General features: G+C 33.9%; 1 protein-coding gene across 19 annotated transcripts in view; it reads right to left on the reverse strand.

Annotated features, from left to right (window-relative positions):
- PPFIA2 (PTPRF interacting protein alpha 2) overlaps positions 1-15,574 on the reverse strand; it is a 465,199-nt gene that overhangs the window by 54,971 nt on the left and 394,654 nt on the right. For all 19 annotated transcript variants that reach the window (XM_045845003.1, XM_045845002.1, XM_045844994.1 and 16 more), the window contains one exon: positions 6,163-6,256. In XM_045845003.1, the coding sequence (XP_045700959.1) occupies positions 6,163-6,256 (94 nt within the window). The remainder of the gene's footprint in view (positions 1-6,162; positions 6,257-15,574) is intronic.

Below are 15,574 nucleotides of genomic sequence, written 5' to 3' on the forward strand. Positions count from 1 at the left end.
TATCACAACCTTACCACATACATATGCTTGAAAGGGCTGTATTGGGAAGAATCATGAGAAACAATTCTCTTTCCAGGTGGTCAATTCTTTTTTCTCAGTTCCATGACCACTAACAGTTTTCACTTAGATATAGACCAAATTTATTTATAACAACCTCTGTTTTTGGTCCAAGCTCTTATCACAGCCATAAAGAATACATTTGGTTATTCTTTGCTTGGCAGCATCTGGATCTTTGTTGTCTACATGCCACATAGTCCTATTTATTTCTAACACTCCTTGAAGAAATGGTTTGGTGTCATTTGTAATACAGGTCATGACCCTCTGAGTATATGTATATGTTGCTTTGAATATATCTGCTTCAAGTTTATGTCCCAGAAAAAAATTAACACAATATCCAGCTATATGCTGGTCAGTGCATCAAATTTTGGCCTTAAAAATTGCTTTTATGGATATTGAAAATCATTAACTTATTTGTCAGACTTCACTAATTTGCCCTTTTTGTAGAAACATTTTTCTTAGGCACTAAAGCTAAATTATACCCATCCATACCCTCCTATACACAAATAATATATATAGTAATAAAGTTGGATGCAGAATTACAAAAATGCCTTTATTAAACTTCTTATTAGATTTGGATCTCTCTATAAGGCTTTTCCTTAAACAAAAGTATTTATCTAAAAACCTAACTATGTCTGCTAGCTTCATGCTTTCACAAGCCTGTTATTACTTAAATCATCTGTAAAAGTGCTGAGCTGGACGTTTTCTATTTCACTCAGTCATTACCAGCTCCTTTCTTCAGCCCTTTTGATTACAATGGTCCCATTGGGTATAAATGCATTGTGTCAGTCTCCTTCCCATCTTATGTTTAGAAGTATCTTTTAAGAAGTATATGAAATACCTTGCTGAACTCAATATATGATATTTCTACAGCATGTTTTCTTCATCTGCATGTCTAGAAAATGTTTTAAAATTTAAGGGCACAGCTTATCGTTGAGAAGCTCCAATTACTCTTGGTGATCATCTAATAGGTGTTTTACATTTATATTGGGAAGTAACAGTGAGGTGACTAGTCTTTAACCTGCAGAACGTATTTTAAATAAGAACATTAGGTGGCTGTAGGCCTGTGGCACTTTTCTCATTCTATTCAAAGATGAGTGACTTCGAGAAGGGAAAAAACCCTGAAATACTTAAGTGCAATATTTGTCTTCATGTCTATCTCTCTAATACCAATCAAGACAAACAATATAAATTTATTTAGAAAAGGAGGTCTTTCTTGTAGTGTATGTAACTATCCTGAGTTTTAAAATCCTATTACTAGTTCATATTTTCCATTTTCCATGGACAAAAGATATCAACACTTTTTAGGGCTTCTGTTCTATGCACTCTGTATTAATAAAGTACTGTGGGTTCAAAACAGCAAAACTATTCCTTCCATGTTCTTTCCTTCCTTCCTCCAAATAGATCAAACATATAGGAAGAGCACTTTGGTTTTCCTTAGCTTTATTTTTCCTAATAAATTGCAATGCATCTTGAACTTTAGTCTTTGGATATCATTATTTTTTAGGTGCAGGGAAGTCTTACAATTGGCCATGGTTGGAGCTGGGCAGGACTATTCACAATCGAGGCAACAGATCTCTAGCTCAGGGCAGGCAGAGAACATGCACTTTCCAGAGCCCCACGTAGGACCCTTGGACACATATTTTGAGAGAGGAGTGTGGAGTACCTTGTGTTTTGGTTCTGAAATATTTTACACTATTTAATCCTTTTGAATCTGTTGCCCAGGAGTGTTTCCTTATAGCCATGTCTGTAACTAAATGAACCCTGGACTATACCTAATTGATCCGAGTACAAATATACTTTTTACATTAGGCCAACCAGATGCTTTCACCTAGGAATTTACAAATGTGAGTAGAAAACATGAGTTATTGACACTTTAGAGAAATATTTCATCATTTGTTATTATTGAAATTTTGAAGTTGTCCTGGCTGTGCTTTTCTGCAATCTCTGAGATCTCTAATATCCTACCAGTGAATTCTCCCTTTTGCTTAATCTAGCAAGACTTAGTTGCTTTGGCATGCTTACAAAATAGGTATTTGTGGGGGAAGCAAAGGCATTCACCTTCCATACATACAGCATTGCTTAGGTGGGAAAATGTATTTAAAGCTTCTAATATATGTCTTACAAGTTAACCTCTGAAATACAAGTTGTTTTTAAATTTAACTTGGCACATAGGCCTTTAATAAATATGTATTAAATGAAAAACTGTTGTAGAATTTCTGTGACACTTTAATGAGGAATATTTTCTGTGACATTTATTTTGCTTGGAGATAGGCAACCTCTGAACCTTCCAAGTGCTAAAGATTAAAAATGCAGGGTTTTAAAATACATTAAAGATTAGGTACTGAAGGAGTCCCTCGGGACTGCAATGGAAATAAATTAATGAAATCTACAGAGCTTCATTTTTATGTCTTTGAAGTTCTGACATAAAGATTCATTGGTAATGATGAACTGTGACTGCCCTGCTCCACGGGTAAAACTCTACTCTAGAGGATGCTGCTGATAGCTGAGTTGGAATGTTAATTTCATTTTAATGATGTTGAAAATTGATTTCAAATATAAAATCCATTTTCATTTAGCAGTAATATCCATTCAGGAGAACATAACAAATAAAAAATATAAAATATTTACTCATATTACAAGTAAAATTAAAAATGATAAGTTAGTTAATATATTAAGATGTATATTATATATAGTTTAATTCATCTCAAGATACAAATTTTAGCATGAATATACATCTTAGTAAAAATTATACAGTGTTAAAAATGCAGGAAGAAAATATTAGCAAACAAAAATTTATTTTAAAATTTCAGAATTTATATTTCTGGAGATAAGTGACCACTGGGTATTCATGAATTTTAATATGTTCACTGCCTGTCAAGGACTGTCATGAGTGTTAGATAAATGCAATGCTCCTGAAACAGACAACTTCATATTTAATGCCATACTATTTGTAAAAATTAGCTTCTTGGAAACAAAGTTGAGTCTAAAAATAAAAGTTCTTTTGGTCAATAAATATAAGACAGTTTGGTCTAAAAAATCTTCAGATTAAAAGTATAAAGCAGAAAAATAAAACATTGACTAGAAACACACATAACATTTATGGACCCCAAAGATAAAAAGAAAAATCTTAGACTTTTAGAGAAAGAGATGTTAAAGAAACCCTCCCAGTTTTATACAAATGACAATCACTGACAGTAGATATGACTGGAAGCAGGAAGAGTAATACTCTCAAAGTTTTGAGAGAAAATTATTTTAAACTAATAGTTTTATACTTTTGGCAATTATCAATTAATTTTAGATGTAAAATATATTTTTGGATCTGTAAGTATTTAGTGAGTTTGCCAAACACTCTATCATCACATTTCCAGAGAGATGATATAGGTAATTGGAAGTTAAATATATTCCAGGAGAAAAAATAAGGTAAGAAGTCTGGTGAGACATTAATATAAACACATTTAACATTGATATTTCAAAACTTCTTCTTCAAGCAAAGACGCTAAAGACATAAAATTTTCATTTCCTTCCTTGTGGGATTATGGTCCCTGATTCCAGAGTAACATTTTTATGGAATAATAAAGTTGTCGATGCTATTTTTAAGGAGAGGTAGGACTTATGCATCTGCATCTTGGAAGACTGCGACTACCCAGCTCTTTCTGTGTGATAAGTTTATCTAATTTGGGAATTCAGTTTTAGGAAAACCCCTTTTTGTCCCTACACCTAACTAAAAATTTAAATAGTTTAGAAAATGTAAGAATAAGTGGCCAATGTTGAATAATAATTAATAATAAAAATTTAATTTAAATACATTTAGAAACTCTATAATTTAAAAATGATTTATCTTGTCTATCTGATAAAACTCATTATGTGAAGACACTTCACACGTGGCCACCCAGAAGCCCGGTCGTAGTGTCATCCAGGCCCTGAGTGAGTGCTGGCACTATACGTCTATTTTTACAAATCCTGGTTACATATCTGTGCTCCTGGGGTTCTTGCTATAGTACAGACAATAAAAAAGAAAGACTTCTGTTCTTCCATTAAATAACTGTGTTGGATTCACTTGAACCCAAATACTATTATTCTACTGGAAATTATTATATTGAGAAATGTTAGCTTTTATGATATTAAAGAATGTTCTTAATATTTTTATTATAGCAAATAAAATTATTCTATCTAATGCATTTTAAAATCATACTTTGCCAAGACATGTTGCAACATAAAACTCAAAAGTCAAGCATAGTAAGATTTTCAAATTATATCCAGAACTAAAATTGGCTTCTGACTGTGAGGGTACTTAGGATTTGAAAAATAATTCCATAACATTAATATCAAACCAATCCAACAGTATGTAAAGTTAATAACAGCTAAACTTTAAATGTTTTATTTTAAAAATCATTGTATAATTGGGATATTTAACTTTAGTAGCTGTCAAAGTACACTTAACTTAGTACCATAAACAACCAATGAACGATAGTGATGCATTGCCTCAATATCAGCATTGTATACAATGCAAAAGCTGGCCACATTGCCATCACAGGCATACTTTGGTACTCATCAGTTTCAGAACTTGTCAAGCCCTGAACTTGTCACATTTTGATGAGACAAAATGTTTCAGCACTTGAGGTGCTTGCTTGGGGCATCACACTTGCTACAACTTGCATGAGTCATGACGCTGACCCACAAGAGAAAATGCTTTATTGTTACTCATTGGTTTTGGCACTTGTCATGAGTTCCAGAATACATTAATGACAAGTACTAAGGTACCACTGTATATGTAAATATTTCATTGTAGAAAAAATAAAAAATAACTATTAAGAGAAATAAACCAAATCCATTAGCCAGGCTTGGTTATGACTATTCTTATTCCTTGAGACTTAAAGTAATTTTCATTGTCTAAAATTGAAAATCTTTTACTCATGGAATAAATTTTTAAAAAATCAAAGGAGAAGATGTAAATTTTTTCTCAATAAATAACCATAACATTGACTAAAATAATCTTTGATAGGAATAAATGAAGTTAAGAGATTTCAAGCATATTGTGATATTTAAATATTCATTTTGAGTGATAATTATTAAAATCATTTCACTGTATTTAAAAAATAATTATCTAGTGTTATTTCTATTTTCTGCACAGTATTTGTCTTCTGAATTTGGATAAATACCTAACTTTTGTAAGTAGCAAATAAATGAAACAATTAGGTGAGTGAATTGTGTTGCAACTTGTAAGTAATATTTTCTCATTAGCACACAACAGCAAAGCAAGTGAGTTGGCAAAATATGAAGTAAATTGATTAGTCTGAATACTATAACCATGAGAACATCTCTCTTACAGTAACAATGATGAGAGCCAAGAACATTTGAGAGGGAGGAAAAGGTGTTACCAGCCACCAGATTCTGGAATAAGAGAAATTCATTGGCTTTTAAGGACATGTTATAAACGTGCTATTTCATCACTAAAAATGTTACTATGTTTAAAAATGTTACTATGTTACTATGTTTAAATGTTTAAAAAAAGTTATTTATGGATTCACTTGCTTTCCAATTGCTGCTGAGGATCAAAATTTGCCAATTTTGCAAGTCATGTAAATGTCCATACTATATGTGAATGAAAAGATACACTATTAGTTTCCTGACAGATGTGAAACAATCTGCTATGAGCCTAAAATAGGTTTATATTCAATCACTCAGAGGAATGCTCTCCTTTGAAAAACTTCATTTTAAGAGGGGATACTTTTCTTGTCATAAGAAGAAACACAATAAAGGATAGTTTATTCTCTCATTTTATCATAGTGATTCATTACTAAATTTAACATCAAATAGATGTTTGTAGGCCTATGTTTAAATACATTAAATATATTTGTGTTTTGAAATAACACAAGTGTATTTAGAGAAACTTCATTTCTACTCTAGGTGAACTCTACTCATTTCAAACTGTAACCTATTAGAATCAGAAAACGTGATCTCTGAATAGTTTTAAGAATGCCAGGGAAATATCTGCTTCTGTTTGTTGATTTCTTTCTAACTAGTTTCTTTCTAAATTCCCCACAAGTAATGACAGAGCGCAAATTAAAGTTAGAAAAAGGAGGAAAAAATCTGCAAACCTACTTTTTCTTCAGTCTTCTGTCCTTCTCAGCTTGAGTTCCAAGTTTGCCTAAACCCAAGGACTCCTGAGCTGCGGCTTCTGTCTCCATGAAGCCTCCTGTGGAGAAGTAACTATCCACATTAGTTCGTATACATTGTGTCAAATCCGAAATTAAATTCTTAAACACTTATTTGAGCAATGAGTTAGTATCACATTTCCCCACTTTGTTTTTTTGGGTTGTCATTATATTTCCAAACCAACATGCATAAAATAGCATGGGTACACACATAAACACACACTGAGAGAGTGAAAAATGATCTACTCTTGGACTAGGCAGTGGTACCCGGTAGCAAACGTAATACATGTGGCCCATGCACTGACAAACACGTGAATCTACAGTTTACAAGTCTCAGGGTCTCTCTTACTATTTTTCCAAAGAAACATAAGAGAAAATATCTGTGTTTTATTGAGGTTTTTCAACATTTAAAAATTTTTAATTTTATCTATAATGGGATCATTGATAGGCCAATGAGTGAATATCTTCAATTCCATGTCAAGAGAATGGAGAAGCATTTCCTGACTTCTAAAATCTTTCCATGTGTAGCTTTTGGAACCCTCTTTTGCTCCCCTGCATGACCCCTATGTCCAGTCCACACTTTACTTCCAGAATTTCCTATGTTCTTGCAGGTTTTGTTTTGTTAATTTCATTATAATACCTTCAAAAATTCTAGGTCTGTTTTTAAAAAGACCCTTGTAAGAATTGTTTTTATTAGTAGGTCAAAAATTACTGGGTTTAGTGGCAATTTTATTGGCCCTGGAATCTATTTTATATATATATTATATATATATAATATACATATATAATATATAAAACATATTACATATAATATATTTTGTATATATATTATATACACATAATATATATATATATCTCCCTGGAATGAAAGAAGAAATATGTTAAGCATCAAACACAGAATCACATATTTTCTAGTGCAATTATTTAATTCAGAATACCTGTACATAGATTAATTCATATATATTTGTTATAGCTGAAAAATGAGGAGTTAATTCTGGGCTGTTTTCTCTTTGGTATCTATTCTAAGTAAAAACATGAAAAATGCTCAATATACTGAAGTAGATTAAGGTATTACATATATCACATATATATAATATGAAATACATGATATATAGATACCATTTATATATATTTCCATATATATAAAATGAAAGTGGATTTAGGCTCCAATTAAGCTCAAGATGAGATACAAAGATTTAAGTTAATATTAATTCTTACAAAGACTACACAAGAAATTATACCAATATATCAGTAAATAAGAACTCTTAAAGATAACTTTTATTCTCTGTCATTAAAATTGATATTTCCTTACCCAATATTTGTAAGACTTGACCAGGGACAAATTTTATTAGTACTGTTTTTTATAGTTTACTTTAGTAAATAATTTATAATACTCGATGCTATTAATTTTGGGTCATTGATGTAACAAGTTACTCTTATAAGCTGTAAGAAAGGTCTATTCGACTAAAAACACATTGATGGCTATCTAGATCTTATGCAGGAATTCATAGTTTGGGGACCAAATTTTATTTTATTCAATTATGCAAATGTGCAATTAATACCTAAAAGAATTTTTTATTATAAAAGGTTTTCATTATTGGTATCATTAGGAAAGTCATCTAATAGCTAACTAAAGCACTCTTGGGGATCATTTTTAAATATGGGACTTTTCCATAATGCACAATAAGTGAATATTTTCATTTTATTTCTCTCATTGGTATACTTGCCTTACTGTATATCCATAAATTATTATTCACAATCTGCAATTAACAATAAAATTGTACTCTTTGAATGTAAATGGAAGTGATTGATTCATTTTAAAGCTACAAAATTTTTCAGCTGTACCTATGGGGACATAGAGATTGATGAGAAAGACCCATTCAAAGCAGTGAGATATTTTCAGCCCCCAGGTGGTTGGATTAGACTTTTTATTCTTCAAAACAAACAGTAACAACTAAATTTTGATGAAAATTTGATCAAGAGCCAAAGATTTCAATTACAGAAAAAAAAATTTAAAGAAAACTCTGGAAGAGAAATGAAAGCTCTAGAAGAATTTTGTAAGTCAAAACTAGACCTAGAAAGAACAGGTATTTGAATTTGCTTCTTATAAATAAAATTATAAAAATAAAAGGCATGAGGAGCTTGAAAATACTATAAGTAGTTCAAAATCAATATCCTTTGAATGAAGAATTTAGTAAAGACTGTGGACACATCCAGTTTGTAAATGCCAATTGAAAATGACACTTTAATAGATTAGGTAAAATTATTTTTATGCAACATATATAGGAATGTACCTTTAAGCAGGATCAAAAGCATAATTACATTCATTTTTTAGCCCAATTAAACTATTTCTAGATGAAAAGAATATTCTTTCATAGAACTGATCCAGCTGCCCCATAAATCCCAAGTTCATCTTTCCATGTGCCTGACCAGTTAGCTAACTTGTAAAGGTGAGTGTGCTTCATTTTGTCCAGGTATCAGCAAGCTCCTATGGCTGTGTGGACTTTAGGAATATCTATTCATCTATGCTGATATTTTATTCACTATTTAGGTGTGTAGATTGAGCACCTGAAATGTGGCTAGTCCAAATTAAATACTGTAGTATAAAATATGCACAATATTTTGAAAACTCAATGTAAAATATATGTGTATACAATATATACACATAACTAATTAATAATTGTATCTGATTACATGTAGAAATATAAAGTTTTCATATATTGCTTTAAATAAAATATATTATTAAAATTCATCTCCCCTGTCTCACTTTTCTTACTGTGGTTATTAGAAAAATAAAAAAAATGTGATTCACATCTGTGGCTTGCATTATATTTCTGTTGGCAGGGCTATACACGAGTGGCTCTTACACTGGAGATAGCATCAACCCCTCAGGGAGAGAGTGCAAATATTTACTTATGTTGGTCAAACGAGGCCACTACATTTTCAGATGTCACAATGACTGCAAAAGGAAACTAATACATGTTAAGTAGGGGACCAGAATTCTAAACATCCTCAATAAGTAGAGAATCCCTTGTCTTTCCAAAAATGACAAGAGTGCCCCTGATGAGAAACACTGGCTTGTGGGTAACTCCTTTTTTAGGAGATCCACTAGGACTGTGGAAAGAACAGCATTAACTCCACCCATCTCATGGAAAAAGAAACTTAGGCATTGAGGGCTTGAGTCTTATGATTCAGTGGATGTTCAGATAATAAATTATATGTTGCCTTGTCCATAACCCACTAGTAGTTGCACATACTAAGTCCCAAGTCAAAATTCTGGCCCTCAAAGTTCTCTGGGCTATTCATCTTCAAGTATATTTTTATAAGAACTTGGAGGATTTGGAAGTGACAGAGAAAGGACCACTCCTAAAGTGTGAGGGACCCAATTCAGTACTTTTTCCAGTCCTTTTTCTATGTGAACATTGTGAGTAACCCAAAATCAGTGGGGCAACAATCCAGTGGTTCAATATTACACAATATCATTCTGGCCAGCAGAAGTGGATGGTTCAGTTGTTACACTACCCTTCTGGAACCAGGCGCAGGCCACTGGTCCAGAACAATCCCATAGGTGCAAGTCTCTGTGCTCAGCAGGACATGGATTAGAGAATTAGGGAGCACCTTGATAGGGAGAAACAGGGACCCAGGTCCATATGGTTTAGTTAGATTAAATGATACTGCCTCCCTGGCTGGTCCAAGACTCTGAAATGTAGCAGAAAATTTCAGTTCTTTCAGCAACTGGACCCACACTGGTCTACCTATTTTTTGCTAAGAGTGCCCTGCCATGATGGCAATTCCAGCCTCAGCCTTTCTCAGGCACCAGAGGAAAGCTCTTGGAGAATTTCAGTAAAGCTGCTGCAAAGTGTAAGGCCTCCTAGGATTAAGGTTGAGGAATTCAAGGAAAGACCCTCTTATGACTGAATCTACAAGTGGTACTGGTTGGAGATATTTGTCCATTTGGGTTATGAGAGAAAAATAATCTCGATACTGCCTGGATTTTAGACTCTATTCAAAATAATTTCTTTCCTGTTGGCCGTTGACATACACGTATGGAGAAATCTGTGGCACAAATCTGAATTTTAAGGTCTCTGCCTCTCCATTTTTCCAGCAGAAGTCCCTACTTTTGTATAAAAAAAGGAGACCTCTAACTCCAGAGAGACTGAGACTATAAACTGCTGCTGGCAAGCAGCTTCATCACTCTTTTATTTGACTTCTCTTCAGTATTATTTCATACCACTCATTTTATATTTACACTTGAATTGATAACTGTTTACTTAATTGTTTCATGTCTGTTAGCTCTCTGGAGGATGCACCTGGGCAGTGCCTGGCTCATAAAGAGTGTGTACAAAATGCATTCATAATTGAAGCTAAATATTGCTTTCTCCAAAGAAAGGCCCTTTCACCCTGCAGAGAATGAGTCATCTTTAATTGATACTTTGTGGAATTTATATATCTGTTAGTTTCACAGCATCTAGGAAATACCTGATATTTTGGGAAAAGGCCAGTACAGCCACCAAATTTTATGTGTAGAACAGCACTTGCTAAATAGTGCTGGTGCAGTGCTGATTCTGTTTTTGTCATGATGCAATTGTTTTCTTTTTTATACTCATTATATAGCAGGTCAATGAGCTCAGACAGTTATAATACATCTGTCAGATGACCATAAACTAAGGGATATGCAATTTAGTAGGCAAGAAATCTCTTTGAAATGTATTGCTTCTCAGGTGCATTAAAAGGAAATTTGTAAAAGTAGCTCTTTAAAAAAATCAGTAATATATACACTTTATATATCTTTAATTGGGAATTCTGCCTGTTCAAAATTAATATATTTTCTTCTTTCTACTATCTTTTCATAGCTTTGCTGTATGTGGTTCTATTTGTTCAATTCTCCATTCTTGAAGATCCTTTTGTTTTTGATTTCTGTTTCCTCTCTTGCAATGCCTATCAATGTCATCTCTTCTTTATCCTCACCGTTCTCTGTTAACATCAGCTAGGCTGGTCATGTGTGTTCTGTTTTTTATTTATAGTCGTTATTATTAGGGCTCTCTGAAGACCTGGGAGAGCTAGTGTTTCCCAGGTAGTAAACGAATTAACATTAAAATCATATGGAGCAGATGATTCCCCCAGAGGCAGTATATTTTTTAACATCTCTCCCTTTCCTCCGCATTCTATTACCACTTGTGTAAGCGTTAGGTAAATGCCTCCTAGCATGGTACTTGATTGCTGACTTCTAGCTTCTGTTTTGATACTTGACCCTGGAACTTCGGTCATTTCACTTATGTGCTTATCTCTGCTTCAAGTTGCAGCCTCTGAGCTCCGCATTTCCAATCTCTCTACAGGCAGCTAACTTGCCTGAGTCCTGATCATCTCCTTTGCTTGATAGTTTGGTTTCACATTTCTGATGTCAGCCAATAACCCACTTTCTGACTAACCAAGGAAGAGACCCAAGTTCCTTTCCATCACATTCTCCTTACTAGTTTGTTCTTTCATGTGGCTTTGGTTCTCAGGAATAAGTTCTATTTGAAACTCTAGCTTTACATCTTTTCAATTCTGTAGGAAAAGTGCATGGAGATATTCCTTGTAGAATCAAATGTATCCAAGAAGAAAAAAATTAATAGTCTGAACTCCTTACTTATATCTGTATGCTTCATAAGAAAACTTATGCTGTATTCTGTAATTTTTTAATATTGCCTTGAATTTATTTAATTTTTATGCATTTATACGTAATATTCTGAAAAAGTTATAACCTTAGTAAAATAATCACATTTTAAATTTTGTTAACAAAGTTGTACTACGGGACTAGGACCTCAAGGAGGCATTTTTGATTGAGAGTTTCCAGAGTGTACTGTCTGGAGCACGAGGCCAGAAGTGAGAGCTGGGAACCCAAACCAGCTCTCCTACCAAGCAGCTGCTTTACTTTGATCATCGTTCAACTCACATCTGTTTTCTTACAGCACTGAATGCGGGCCACTACGCAATCTTTAGATATTGTCTAACTCTAAAATTCTGTGATTTAAAAATACAAATACATTCTTTTCTTGAAGGATATTTACTCACTTCATTAGAAGTTGCACTACAGTATTTGTTTAAAGAGCTATGTCATCTGCCATCTGCCTCATGTATTTAATATAGGATTTTTAGAATTTGTTTTTTTAAGAATATTTTATTGATTATGCTATTATATTTTTTTCCCATTTTTTTCTCCCATTTATCCCCTCTCCACCCTGCACCTCCTCATCCTCCAGCATTCCACCCCCCCCAACCCAGTTCATGTCCATGGGTTGTACATAGAAGTTCTTTCGCTTCTCTGTTTCTTATACTCTTCTTAACCTCCCCCCATCTATTTTATGCCTACCAATTATGTTTCTTATTCCCTGTACCTCCCCCCATTCTATCCCTCCCTCTCCCCATTGAAAATCCTCTATGTGATCTCCCATTTCACTGGTTCTGTTTCTGTTCTAGTTGTTTGCTAAGATTTTGTTTTTATTTTTTAGGTTCGGTTGTTGATAGTTTTGAGTTTGTCATTTTACTATTCACAGTTTTCATTCTTATATTTCTTAGATAAGTCCCTTTAACATTTCATATAATAAAGGCTTGGTGATGATGAACCCCTTAACTTTACCCTATCTGGGAAGCACTTTATCTGCCCTCCCATGATAGCTTTGCTAGGTAATCTTGGATGTACATCCTTGCCTTTCATGATTTCAAATACTTCTTTCCAACCTCTTGTTGCCTGTAAGGTTTCTTTTGAGAAATCAGCTGATAGTCTTATATGAACTTCTTTGTAGATAACTCTCTCCTTTCCTCTTGCTGCTCTTAAGAGTGTCTCTTTATCTTTAATCTTGGGTAATTTAATTATGATGTGCCTTGGTATATTCCTCCTTATGTCCAATTTCTTTGGGATTCTCTGGGCTTCCTGGACTTCCTGGAAGTCTATTTCCTTCACCATATTGGGGAAATTTTCCTTTGTATTTGTTCAAATAAATTTTCAATTTCAGGCTCTTGTTCTTCTTCTGATACCCCATACGATTCTGATGTTAGAGCACTTAAAGTTGTCCCATAGGTTTCTAAGCCTCTCCTCATTTTTTGAATTATTTCTTCATTCTGTTCTGGTTGGATGTTTATTTCTTCCTTTTGTTCCAAACTGTTGACTTGAGTCCTGGTTTACTTCCCTTGTCTGTTGGTTCCCTGTATATTTTGTTTTATTTGACTTTGGGTAGCATTAACTTCTTCCTTCATTTTGTGACCCAGCTCAGTCAGTTCTCTGAGCATCCTGATTACCAGTGTTTTGAACTCTGCATCAGATAGGTTGTCTATCTCCTCATTGCTTAGCTCTTTTTCTGGAATTTTAATCTGTTCTTTCATTTGTGTCATATTTCTTTGCCTCCGAGTACCTGTTATATTGTAAGGGGCAGAACCTTAGGTATTCATGGGGTAGGACAACCCTCTTTGCTGCATTGTGATGCTGTCTGTGAGAGAGGGATCAGAAAGGGAACAATGCCGCTTGCTTGCTCCACTCTAGCCCTGCTTTCCAGCAAATTCTCCTGGGAGACTGGAAGTTTCTCCCACCATCACAACCCCCACAGTATCTTACAGCTAGCTTTGAGTCTTTAGTTTTCCATTTAGTCAGGCCCAACTTACCCATGCTGTCTGCCACCTTGCTGTGCATCCTCTCTGCTCCACCGCCTGTCTCCCATCTCTGCCCCTCCTACTGGTCTAGGTGACTGTTTCTTTAACTCTTTGGTTGTCAGAATTCCATGCAATCTGATTTCCAGGCAGTTCTGGTAGTTTATTGTTTTTAAATTGGTTGTTCTCCGGTTTTTGGTTGTACAAGGAAGCAAAGTGTTTCAACCTACACCTCCATCTTGGCAAGAACTCCACAAATACATTCTTATAATAAATAATTCATGATATATGTTTTATTAAAAAGAGTTGCTTGACAGAGACTTAAATGTTAGAGTTTCAGTGTTATCTCAGTGTTATTCAGTTAATAACATTCAGTGTTATTAGGGTTGAAGTAGACCTTTAAAGATCATCCAGTTTATCTTTCCAGTGCTTGGATCCCCTCCACAACAGATCTTCCTAGTATTTATCTAGTTTTTGTTTTAAACTTACCTAGTTTTTCAGTGACAAAGAAGGCATTACTTCATAAGGCAACTCTTTGGATGTAATTATGACACCCCTGTGTTCTTTTTTACATTGAGATGAAGTCAATCTTTCTACAACTTTAACACTCTGCTTTCAGTTTTATATCTTCACTCAGCAATGAAAAAGCCTGGAGCTCTCTTACATAATAGCTCTTCAAATATTGTAATCAGCCATATCAGTGGGTCAGCAAGAAGAATAAACACACCCATTTACTTATCTGCTCCTCACGTGAGCTCAGTCCTCTATATCAACTTAATCATCCCCTTTACACTTCCTCCAAGGTTATGATATGGCTCTAAAAATGTGGTAAACAGAAATGGATACTATTCCTTGGCTGTTATCTTATTATAGTGGAGTAGGATAAAAAGTCTTCTCTTATCCCAACATTATGTTTATTAATGTAGTCCATATTTATTAATTAATATATTGACTTTAGAGTCACATGAAATTTGTAATGTTTTCTTATAAAAATAAGAATGGGATATTTTGGAACTTCCATATTTTACCTTTTTAAAATAGTACTTAGGAATAAGACTATTTTATTTTGTGATTCTTTCCCATATCAGTAATCCATACATCAGATATCTGTGTTGTTGAAATGTTCATGTCCAAGTGATTGGGGGATGTGTTGGCCAAGGAGAGGGTGAGTCTTAAACATGCCACTGGAGACCTTGAGTGAGGTCACATCATTCTATTCATTGGCATAATTATGGTGGTATCATTAAACTGATTATAACTCCCACCCAAAATTGCCATCACTGAGGCCCCATTGTGACATCTTATCCACAGGGATGTCATGAGTCATCCACTAGCTTTCCTGTTCTGTTACTGGGTAACTTTGTCAATGAAACAAATGAACTGCATTTCACATGGCTATTTTAAAGCACAGCTTAATTAGTTTTTGTTTCAAAATAGGTTAATGCTTTCAGATAAAATTAAAAATAAAGCCAGTCAGGATTCTAATTATTGATGCATAGTCATGGATCCTGGGTTTCCAAAGCCCTGTTCCTAGCTGTTTGGATAGGACAGACAACAGCAGGTAAAATTTTCTGGGCTAGAAACATACTGAAGATTTGGTTTGGTTTTAAATGAAAGACTATGTATGTTTATGTATTGCTGCTGTTAGTAACACATTTATAGAAATATATAGTATGTAGCATACTGAATTTGGTTCTCTGTGGTTGGGGTTATTGATTCAGTCACATTGACTGAAC

Source organism: Phyllostomus hastatus, unplaced genomic scaffold (genome assembly GCF_019186645.2).
Source record: "Phyllostomus hastatus isolate PE091 unplaced genomic scaffold, TTU_PhHast_1.1 phas_contig_432, whole genome shotgun sequence".
Taxonomy (NCBI): Eukaryota; Metazoa; Chordata; class Mammalia; order Chiroptera; family Phyllostomidae; genus Phyllostomus; species Phyllostomus hastatus.